General features: G+C 45.8%; 1 protein-coding gene across 1 annotated transcript; it reads left to right on the top strand.

Moving 5' to 3' along the window:
• Positions 1–1,753: 1,753 nt before the first annotated feature.
• Positions 1,754–4,165, top strand: COA7 (cytochrome c oxidase assembly factor 7). The gene is made up of 3 exons (XM_071565005.1): positions 1,754–1,986; positions 2,528–2,668; positions 3,570–4,165. The coding sequence occupies exons 1-3, from the start codon at positions 1,881–1,883 to the stop codon at positions 4,013–4,015; spliced, it is 693 nt and encodes a 230-aa protein (XP_071421106.1). The 5' UTR covers positions 1,754–1,880; the 3' UTR covers positions 4,016–4,165.
• Positions 4,166–11,865: the final 7,700 nt, after the last annotated feature.

Raw genomic sequence — 11,865 nt, 5'->3', positions numbered from 1 at the left:
GGACACAAAGTAAAGAGTGATACAACCACCCTATGTAAGTAAAATGAATTTATGAATTCTCAACGAATTGCTGATTCTACATACAGAAGGTTTGAATACCTGTTATCTGCAAACAATCAAGACACATAAATTAAGGAACAGTTGCTGAAATAATTTATGTTTTTGCCATTAAAAGATAAGATACTCTACAGATACTGTGAAGCACCGTTTTGCCTGTTTAAGGACTCCATAAGAAGGGCAGTTATAGTCCCAGTTCTTTAGATTGGGGTGTTGACCTAGAGAAAATAAATTATGTACTCCAGATCTGACAAGAGCAGAGTTAAGGGTCTTCGTGTTCTGAATATAACTTAAAAAATCGAATCTCCTTAGAAGAAATAATTTACATAATTATGGACATAGAAATTATCTTAGATTAGGAAGGAGCTGGTACTATTATTCTTGGTCCATTGTGTGTTTCTTCCATTTCCTAATGTCTTTGCAAGCTCCCAGATTGTTCTTCCGATACCTTTGAACAAATCCACTGATTCACTCCAACCTATCACCAGATGTCTCCTCTTTACCTTCTCTTTCTCATTTCATATGGATTTATGATAGGAACTATCTTCCTTTTTTCTGTCTGGGCTCAGACAGCGCAAGCATCGCAGCGACAGACTGATCCCCTGCTCCCAATGCCTGTTCTTGGCCTGCCCTGCTGTACTTGGGAATCCTGTGTTGCTCCTCTCCTGGTTTGGAGGGACCATATGGCTGAGTTGGCACCGGCTCAACATCAGCATCAGAGACTGCAAAGACAGTCCCAGCAAGAGCAGACTCTCCAAGGACTTAAACCAAACTCAAGGAATTTCTTCCGAGCCTGTGCAAACTGGAATGTTTTCAAAGCCAGATTTTCAGAAAAACAGTATTGCTGGTACTAAAGCAGCTCATTTTCCAAAGGCCCTCTCCAGAGCACAAGGTGCTCACAAACATTCTCTGCTCACAGTCAGCATGGGCCAAACAATGTGTATGTTCTTAGCTGTGTTCTCATGGGCAGGGGATTGGGGTTTCATCAATATATTTTGAAATCAAGATTTTAACTTCCTATGGAAAATGTGGTTTAACTTCAACTCAACTTTTGAGCAGTCTGAAAAGTTTTATGGAAATATTTCAGAAGTTGTAACTTGTGTCTCAGCCTTGTGCCTGGCAGGGTTTGCTGCCAGTCTGGCTGATGATGGTTAGTCACAATTAGCTCAAGCCCTTAATAAATGATCAGGCTTCTTCCTATGGGAGCCTCTGCACAGGATTTAGCTGAGTTTGATTTATCCTAAAAACTTAGCAAGCCAGTGTTATCCTACTGAAATAATTTGGGACAAAGCATTTGCAAATATTCTCTGGAATTCATTTTAACTCAAACATCCAGACAAAATCATGCAGGAGGGAGGCTGGGGTATGGGGAAAGCAGCCATGGCTCCCCGGCCATGCAGAGCGCATTAATGTGCACAGTCTCAATTGTCTCCGTCATGCCTCAGTTTGTGGCTTGGGTTGTCCTGAATCAGACCTCGGGAATACGCATTCAGTGGTGCAAAACTCTGAGAGTAAAACACCAACAACGTGTTATCGCTTAACGCTCCTGAACTGTCCAGAGTTCCGGGTGATCCCGGGAGGGACCGGTGATGGGAGGAGCGGCCGGGGAAGAGGCGGGAGGAGGAAAAGGGGCGGAAGGAGCAGCCCAGGAAGGGGCGGGAAGAGTAGCCCAGGAAGGGGCAGGAGGGGAAGGGGCGGGCGGAGCAGCCCGGGAAGTGCCGGGGGGAGCTGCCCGGGAAGGGCCGGTGCCGGGGGGGAGCCGGGGGGAACGCTCGGTACTCCCGGGAGCGGCCGCCGGGATCGCCTCGTGCCCCGGCGCGGTCATGGCCGGGTTCATCAACTTCGCGGACGAGGAGGAGGTGCGGGCGTACCTGGAGAACCTGCACGTGGAGTACAGCTACCAGTGCTACAAGGAGAAGGACGCGGACGGTAAGGGCCCCCGGGCCTGCGCGGCGGGGCCAGCGAGCGCTCAATGCCCTGCTCCGCAGGCTGCCATAGGGCGCTCATTGCTCTGCCCCTGCCCCACAGGCTGCCATGGGGCGCTCATCGCCCTGCCCCTGCCCCGCAGGCTGCCATGGGGCGCTCATCGCCCTGCCCCGCAGGCTGCCATGGGGCGCTCATCGCCCTGCCCCTGCCCCGCAGGCTGCCATGGGGCGCTCATCGCCCTGCCCCTGCCCCGCAGGCTGCCGTGGGGCGCTCATCGCCCTGCCCCTGCCCCGCAGGCTGCCGTGGGGCGCTCATCGCCCTGCCCCGCAGGCTGCCGTGGGGCGCTCATCGCCCTGCCCTGCCCCGCAGGCTGCCATGGGGCGCTCAGCACTCAATGCCCTGCTCCTGCCCCACAGGCCGCCATGGGGCGCTCAGGCCCCTGCCCCGCAGGCTGCCATGGGGCGCTCTGCGCTCATTGCCCTGCTCCTACCCCCCAGGCTGCCATGGGGCGCTCAGCGCTCATTGCCCTGCTCCTGCCCCCCAGGCTGCCAGCGCTTCGCAGACTACCTGGACGCCGTGAGAAAGGACTTCGTGGCCGCGGCGCGGGTGATGCGCGACAACTGTGAAGAGCACGGACACAGCGAGAGCTGCTACAAGCTGGGCGCCTACCAGGCCATCGGCAAAGGTGCGCCGGGGGGGGGCTTGCTGGTAAAGGAGCTGAACACCTGGAGTCAGAATGGAATCACCAAGGGGGGAAGAGACCTTTAAGATCAAGTCCAACTGTCCACCCAGCACTGCCACTGTAACCCCTAAGACACATCACTTAAATGCCTCCAGGGGTGGTGACTCCACCACGTCCTGCTGTTCCAGTACGTGACCACCCAGACATCTGCGTGTCCTCCTGACCTTGAAAGAGCAACCTGCCCCATCCCTTTCACGGTCACATCATAAAAGCAGGAGAAGGGTGGAAAACCTTCCAATTACATCTGTGTAGGTGGTAAATACAGCCAGTGCTCCATGTTGCAGCCTGTTCACTTCTTACCATGTGGATTTCTTCTCATCAGACTGTTCTCTTTTAGAAGAAGTAAGAAAGTCACAGACTGGTAACATAGCATGTCTAAGTAGTCCCCATGTCTGCCCAAAATCTGTTTGTTGGTATGGAAGCAGTTAAATTAGTGGGAGATCTTCCAAAGGACAATACTAATAAGAAACAATATTTTTGCTGTAGCTCAAAACTGGTAATAATCTCAGTGAATATGTAGGTATACTGGAAAAATCATATTTGCCTCGTGTAAGTATTAAGAAATCCACGAATATCGTGGAGGAAAGAGTGTTCAGTTGGTTTGGGTTATTTCTTGGTTACAGGTACTGTTGTGATTACTCATGAGTGGAGGAGACTTCCTAAGTCAAAGACATTAGCAAAACCTTTGTCACTGAGACAATGATTGTGTCTCTGAAGTCTTAAATGTTGTGTCTAAAGTGAGGAATGCACCATTTCCAATGGAAGGGAAGCATACTGCAAAGCAGAGAGCTCCCATCTGTTCCAGCATGTCCTTACAGAAATGTTGTGGTTTCTTGACTGACAGGTGGACTTGAACCAGATTTGAAAGCTGCCTACAAGTCTTTCCTGAAGTCCTGTGAGAAAGGAGGGAAGAAGTCAGTGAACGCGTGTCATAACGTTGGGCTGTTGGCCCACGATGGGAGAGTGAACAATGACAAACCCGACCCCGTGGTCGCCAGAGACTATTACACAAAAGCCTGTGATGGCAATTTTGCTCCCAGCTGCTTCAACCTGGGTGTAATATACCTGCAGGGAGCTCCTGGGGTCCCCAAGGACATGGGCAGTGCCTTGAAGTACTCGCTGAAAGCGTGTGATCTGGGGCACATCTGGGCCTGTGCCAATGCCAGTCGCATGTACAAACTGGGAGATGGTGTTGAGAAGAATGATGCTAAGGCAGAGGAGCTGAAAAACAGGGCAAAACAGCTGCATAAAGAACAGAAAGAAGCTTCAAGTTTAGTGTTTGGGGAGTGAGTTGCAGTTATTAAGACTGCAGTTTTATTCAATGGCAAGTGAACTTGTTATTGTGAACATACAGTTTCACTTAAATAAATATCCTGTATTTGGATATGCAAATAAACTTATATTTTTGTGGATGCAATAAATTATTAATTCTGCTGTGTCTTTCTATGTTTTTGAATGCACAAGTTCTTTAAGTGTTGTGATTAGATACATCCTCCTTTTTAAGGAAGCCAGAGACTTGTGGCCTTTTGGGAGTTTGTCCCCATGGTGTCAAAGGCTCTCTCTCGTGTCCAGTGCTCCAGTACTGAGGCCTGTGCTCAGAGCAGTTCTAACACACACAACAATCAGGTGCAGGTAATCCCAGCTCAGGCAGTCAGACCTGTGCCACCTCTCACACAAGCATGTGTGGGGCTCTGATGGCTGCACCCTTGGGTGAGCTGCTCCAGGGCAGGGATACTCATCTGTAAACCACAGGACTAGGCCAATTCCTGGCTCCCTTACTTATCTCCTCCAGCTGGTTTGGGACTGTGTGCCCCAGGGCTTCAGCCTTGCCCTCCAGCACATGTGATCACCCCTCATTCAATCACACACCAATTGTTTTACTTCCCTGACACCTTCTGACACATCATGTTCTATTTTTTTATAATACAGATTTAGGGAACAAGGTGCTAATTGGTCAGCTCTTGGGACTCAAATCCATAGCTCAATTATCCAGACTGTAACTAAACATGCAGATTCCAGGACAGCTGTCTAAATAAGCGAGTCAGAGTCAGTTCATGCACTGACAGGATCATTTATAATTCTGGTGAGCATAAATGCCTGGGAAGTTTGTGATACAAATGTGTATGTATATTTTGCTGAAACTTTACTGAACATGAATGCTCTGGCTCTGCTCTGAATAAAACCTACAGTTGAAATAAATGAAATAAAAGCAACACTTACTTGGCTGTTGCCACAACTGAAAGCAGAATTGTTAGACTCTCACTGCATGTATGAATTAAAGCAGGTCTTCCAACTTAACTGTGTTTTTTAACATCCTTTCTGGAAAGGATATGCTTCCTGCTGGAACAGAAACCGCAGCGGGGCAGCACAGCAGTGACATGGACACACCGTAACAACAGATGGCAGTGTATGAAAACATTGCACACTGACTGGGGCCGGCCTGTGGATCTTGCACTCTGCAGCCTGAAAAGCAAATAGCAGTGGTGACAAATGTGAAAGTAATTTTCTTCTTAACAGTTTGTTTTATGGCAGTTCAAAAAGGTAAAGCTCTTAGAGGAACACACTTTGCCCAATTCTTCGTTATTCTGGGCATTTGTTTAACTTGGGAAAGGTCAGTACATGGCTCCTCCATGGAGGGTAACACTAGTAATAACAGAGTCTGGAAGCCATGAGCTCAGAACTAAGCAATTACAGGTGGGTCAAGGCATGGGAGAATTGGGTGACATTTTAAGCCTTGATTTTTTCTTGAGCATGTAATGCTCTGCCTCAGAGTGGCCTGTTCACATCCTCAGTCCAAGCACCAGAGCAGGATTTCTTCCACCAGCACTAATAAATATTATCCCAGGAACTTCCAGTCAACAAAGGCACCTGAAACATCCTCAGTAAAAGCAACACGTTTCAGATAATTAAAGCCACATAGAAAGTGGATGCTGTGGGGAGGCCTTTTCATAGCACTTGAGAACTCACAGGCTTGCAGAGTTTAATTATAAAAAGAACCATTTTCATAAAGTCTGTCAAGTGTATTAGTAAGATAAGTTTATGAAGTATCATCCACTTTTGTACCACTGGTTAAAATGGCAAACCCAAAATAAGGAAGGCTCTTTGTATTTTCAGGCTGTCTCTGAATAGTTTGCTGCCTGTTCTGGGCACATCTATACCTTTCTTACACAGATATTGATGATGCTGTAACAGATGCATTAGATGGGTATGGTCCTCTCCTGTATGACTATTTTCCCTCCAAAGTGACAAAGCATTAAAAAAAAATCAATCTTAGTGTATTAGAAATCCTGTGTGGTTAATGCATCTGTAGCAGGGTATGGGCTCTGCAAATAGCAGTCTATTCTCAGCCTCAAGATTATGTTCAGCGGACATAATCAAATCTGTTAAGAGGTGAAAATTGTCCTGCAAGTCTTGGCTTATAACCATCTTGCTCTGGCATTAGGAGGGTATTACCAAAAGGCCAATATCTTCCTGCTCTTTCTTTTTACCTGGTGTTACAAAGGCTAAATTTTATGTTCTCCTGGGAAGAAAACTTTCTTCAAAGCCTCTGAGGTCATAAAGAAAGAATGACAGATCTGTGATCATAGCAGCATGCTTGGAAATATGGAAGAACCTGTTGATCTCTTCAGGACCATTGGTTTTTCTAAGAAATAAGAGAATTTGTCTCAGCTTCAGAGCTCCTAAACCACTGCCTGCTTTCCCTTTCATTTGTTTGTACTTATCTCAGCTCACAGCTGACCTGTGTTAATAAAGCAGCAATACACTTCAGAAGGAATGATGACCAACTCTAATTAATTAAATAGGCTGGTGAATGCATGTCTGTAAATGATGAAAGCATTCTCTGCAGGATGCTTCCTGCAGCTGGGGAAGATCACCAGTGGAGTGCTGGCTTTGTACTGAGATTAAAAAACACTGGTGCCACATCATGTTGTGTCATTAAGTGTCATTTGGATTAATCCTGGACAAAAGATGCTGTTGGGTAAAGAAGCCACGTGACATTGCAGGAACAGAAAAACAGTCCTGTTCTGGTGACTCTGTTTCTGTGTTATATTGTACTAAAAGCAGTTTTGCAGCTTCCTTACCTTTTAATCAGCAGTCAGTGGCAGCTCCTCTCTGTAGTGTGTGTGTGAAGGGAGCTCTTGGGGCTGCACACACCCACCCAGAGTGTGGCTGGGGGGCTGTGTAGGTGTCATTGCCACACCAAGGAACCAAAATAAGTGCTGCTTGTTACAGCATAAACTTCTTGTTCAGTACAGAAAGAAATTCACTCTGTTGGCAATTTTTCACCCATCATGTCAGAGAGAAGAACTCTCAAGTAGCTCTTCACCTCTGATAGATACAGAAGGAAGGATTCCACCCTCCTTTGTGCTTCCCAACATCTCATCACTAGACCTCAGAATGATACAGTTCTGCTCAGGGCTGGCCTTTCTGGGGCTGAAGCAAGGAGAGGGAGGAAAAGGAGTCATGGCACAGCAAGAAACAGAAAATAGGCAATACCAGGTGTATCATCACTGCAGTGATCTGTGCTGGGGTAACACCCAGGAGCTCAGTTCAGGCCCTGGTATCAGGCCATCTGTGTGTGCACCCACAATGACAACCCTGAGCCAGAGATGCACAGACTGAGACTACTCAGGATTGTGCAAAGTCCCCAGTACATATTTCAGTGTAAACATTGGTATCCTGCTCTGGTTTTTCAGACACTGTATCAGCAATATGGCCCAGAATCCTCATAAAACAGATTTCCCCAAGACTCATAAGACTTTAAGGATCAATTCTGTGCCAAGTTTTCAGTGTCTGATGTAGTTTGCCACTTCTGTATCTTCCCAGCGCTTTCATTTTTCAGTATCCACACTCAAAGCAACCACAATAACCACTAATTACACTAAAATCAGACTATATCACACATTTCTGATTTGATGTTACTGCCTTCTACTCCTAACAGTACTTACAATTACTATTGCTATATTCATTCCAAATATGTCTTATAATTCTTACAGACACACTTTTTTTTCCAAGTCTTGTTTGTAATACCATAATACTGTTTTGTAATATTTAAAAAATATTTTTGTAATGTTTTTTCACCCTAATCAACTAGTAAGAAATTTGTGTGCAATGGAATTATAAAACTCAGGCCACTTTGGAGTGGTGATTTCAGAAGGGGATTTGTGAGCAGCATAATTGCCATCCATGCACATGCTCCCATTCATGAGCATGGTGGGAGTTCTCTGTAGGATCTCATTCTGTCTGTGCAAAACTGAACTTCACTGCTTTAAACGTACCCTGGAGAGTTTTCCTTAGCAACTGAGAGGCTTTGGTAAAAGAGAAGGAAGAAAGGAGATGAAAACCCTGCATGTTTGTACAGCAGTTTTCACCCACAGCCTTCTGGTGCACTTCACCCAGTAAAACCACAAAACACAGAGTCCTTTTCAGCTCCCAGAGCCATTCCATACAGAGCTGGGGTAGGAAAGACATCAAGAAAAATGCTAATTGTCTGGCCATGATGTAATTTCATAATCTGAAGATGAGGCTAATCTGAATCTTTGTTAGAAGTTCCTTATTCTGACAGTCCTCCCTTCAATGTAACAGCCTGGTCTGAGCACTTCAGTGTCTCACAAAAGCACTGAGAAGAAGTGGGCTGGTCTCCTTCCAGCTCTCCTGCCACTGGAAGCATGCCATGTTCCTATAGAGCTTCCTGCCCAGGGAACTCTCATTGCTCTGCCACAGTCTTTCCTGCAAACCCCTGAGAAGGAAACCTGGATTATCTCTATAGTTCAGGAAAGAAGGACAAGGCTCTGAGTGGCTTCTGACTCATTGCAGGTCACACGATGTCAGGAGGGCCCCAAACTGATTACTCTCCAAATTATATTTAGCATGGCAAGGACTTGTCAATTCTTTACAAGCCAAGAAACACTGAAATGGGAAACTGGCCCTTGAATGTTATTCAGATAACATTTATGGAGTATTATTCCAGAAAGATGTGATAGCCACCTCAGCACAAATGTTGTCAATAACTGCTGAAGAGAAAATAAGCTGTGACACTGAACACCACAAGCAGCCTTGCTGAGTTACCTTCAGGGAAGTTATTTTCTGTGCCTTCTTAAGTGAAGAGTTTTCTCTACAGCATTGTTTCACTTATTTGTTCTGCAGTTGGCCCAAGGGCAATGTATAAATTCTTACTTGTCAGAGAGTGACATTTGCTGTCCCAAGGACCCAAATCGGCTTATTTTGGCAGCTCCCACCCCACGGTGCTCATGAACAGACAAAGACCCTCAGAGAGATTAGATATAATTTGAGGTGAAAAGCTTCAGATCTTTTTGAAACCCTGAGCTTATTCTAAGATCTTCTCTGCTGGGTTTTGTGGGTTTTACACACTGCTCAGAACCCCAGAGAATACGAAGGACTGACACAGTGACAAAAGCCACAGAATACGTAAACAAATTCAATACAGGCGATGGTTTCTGTAGGAGGAGCAGGAAGGCTTTGTCACAACAAACAGTAAAACCTTCCCACACCCTTGAAGAGTTAACCAAAACATCCCTGCAGTGTACTTGGCTGTGTAATTTCTGTTTGCTGTGTACTGCAGCAGGGGAGTGTGATGTTTGCCGACTGTTGTGTTCATTGCTCCCACAGCAGGCCATGGACATTCCCAGATCACACATGACACTGGAGCGACAGTGCTGAGGCACTGATGGCTGGAGCTGCAACCCAAATTAAGAGCTAGTTAACACAGTGCTATAAATGACAGGAGACAGGTGATGTCTTAGTGAGGCTTCTCATTCTCTAAGAACTTTCTTTCCCCATCTAACTCCATCCTAATATGTGCGTTAAACTAGAGCCTGTGGTCAGAGAGCATTTTCTTATGCTGTACCTGTACCCTGGTGACCTCTAGGGAAGCATGCAGTTACAAGTTGCAACCGAAGGTTGTATTTATACCATAGAGAGCCCTGGGAATACTACATATATATATATATATACTATTTTCCCCATTATAATCTTTGGGGAACAATTTCAAGAAAGGGGTTTGATCTATAATTTGGATAAATAAATAACCACTTGATTTCAAAGGCTGTTTCTCCTCAGCATTTTGCAGAACACTTGCTGTCATCCCACAAGCAGAAACATCACACCAATCGACAAGAGCTTTGAGCCAGATTGTGGAAAAGTTTTTTATCTTAGAAGCACCAATAGAAATGCTGCCCTCTGGAGAGCCAAAGGCGAGGTCCTTTGCCAGGGTGCAGTGACAGCATCCCACACACCACCAGGGAAAATGGCACAGAGAGGCAAGCCAAGGCACCTGGTGCTCAGGAGCCCACACTGCTGAAGCTTCAGGCTGCTCACGCCTCACTTAGTGCTCTCAAAAGGCATTAATGTGTCTGGGGACATACACAGGCTGACAAAAAGAAAGTTAGTAAACATCTTTTGATGTGTAAGTATGAAAGAAAAAAGCTTTTTGATTCAGTTCCTGTTCACTAGGCTGAACCAGAGGTATTGTGAGGCTGGGAGGCAGACACAGACTTGCAAACTAATTACACTGAAGCTTAGTGCCTGAAAATTCTCTTTCAGAAAGGTCCTTGTGCAGTCGGGGGTATGGGCTATTTCTCTGCTTTTGTCCTGCCACTGCAAATTGATCAGATGAATGTGTGGAGAGGAATTGATCGAGTACTCTCTGTGCCCGGAGGCTTGAACGAAGAAGTCCAAAAAAAAAAAAAAAAGCTGTTTCTTGTTCGAACTTGCTTTGTGCAACACTGCTCATCCCATGAATCCAGCTAAAACCAAAGGGATCTGCACACTTTCTGCAGAACAGTGAGCATCAGCCTCACTCACCTGGGACCTGTGTGATTGCTTTAAAGGACTGCTGGAGTGCAAACCAGCTTGGCCAAAGCACTCCAGAAGTCGGTTCACAGCAGAGCTGGTGAAGGAAAACAGGATTAAAATACTTGAGAGTCTGAAAAGAGAGGCAGCTTCACAATGAAAATGATCCAGAATAAATTGCATAGCAGAGGAACTATTTCTAGCTAGAACTTACTCAACCTTATACAAAATGAGATCAGCAGATTAATTAATTCAAAGTGAATTCTATTTTTTCGCATTGCTCAGTCAGTAAAAGGACAAGTAATTCAATGTGGCCATTGAAGCATCTCTTGATCCCAGGAAAGGATCATGTCAAGCTGCTTTCTTCCCTGATGTCTCCAGAGTGCAACAGGGAGCCTTCTAGGACTCCTTAGAGATGCTGGACTACCTGTTAACTCTGGAGATAAACAGATGGTGACTTCCAGAGCTTGGTCCCATCTGTGAGGGTTCCCCAAGGAAACCATCACAACCCAAAGCCTATTTTGCTAGTTTAACAAAGGAACCAGATCCAGATTATGGTATGTTCAGATATTTTCTAGAATATAATCCCAAATCAGATCAAATTCGCTCTCAGATATCTGCAAGGTGTCTGGACCACCTGAAACAGAAATCTCTCACAGTTCAAGATCTCATCTGTTAATTCCTCTACAATCCATAAGGAGTGAAACTCCCAGCAGAAATATGCCCCTGTGGCACCAACACATGGTTGTTGATGTGCAGTTATTAAATAAGAGCCAGGTTTAAACCCCTGTGGGGCAGAAGAGGTGAGGATTGGGACAGAAATGTGGTCTTCCTCACAGGCTTCTTCACTTGCCATCTGTAGCTAGGGCTGAACCAGCAGGGTGGGTACACACACACACACACACAGAGAGGTCTGAGGTTTGGAAATTGAGCGAGTTTTTGAGTTCAGACCCACCTGTGCATTTACTTGATGGGATTGCAATAGCTGTTTGAAGCATTTCCAGAAGCCATTAAAGGCTGGAGAGTGCCCCAGCACTTCAGATTGCAGGCAGTCTAAGTGCTCTGAATGGATAAAAGATTAGAACTAGACATTTATATATAAAAAAACCAACCCCACAACAGACCCCAAATGTTCTCAGGATAGGACGAGCCTTTGTGTGCTGTGCTCTCTACATGCTGTTCAGCTGTGCTTTTCTTATTTTCCTGAGAAGACTGTTCCCTTGGCTACCAGTGCTGGCCTCTAATAGCTGGCATTTGGGCACAGGATGAAAACATTGCTTTGTTTTTCTTTCATTCCTGCAGGAGCACGGGGAACACAACTGGACACG

The sequence above is a fragment of the Pithys albifrons genome, chromosome 10, assembly GCF_047495875.1.
Source record: "Pithys albifrons albifrons isolate INPA30051 chromosome 10, PitAlb_v1, whole genome shotgun sequence".
NCBI classification, from domain to species: domain Eukaryota; kingdom Metazoa; phylum Chordata; class Aves; order Passeriformes; family Thamnophilidae; genus Pithys; species Pithys albifrons.
The sequence above is the reverse complement of the archived record's forward strand: the minus strand, read 5'-3'. Positions and strand labels throughout refer to the sequence as shown.

Excerpts from the sequence above, each read along its gene's own strand:
- COA7 (XM_071565005.1), top strand. The coding sequence starts at position 1,881 with ATGGCCGGGTTCATCAACTTCGCGGACGAGGAGGAGGTGCGGGCGTAC. Across the intron at positions 1,987-2,527 it reads CAAGGAGAAGGACGCGGACG|GCTGCCAGCGCTTCGCAGAC; the intron begins GTAAGGGCCCCC and ends CCTGCCCCCCAG. Across the intron at positions 2,669-3,569 it reads CTACCAGGCCATCGGCAAAG|GTGGACTTGAACCAGATTTG; the intron begins GTGCGCCGGGGG and ends CTTGACTGACAG.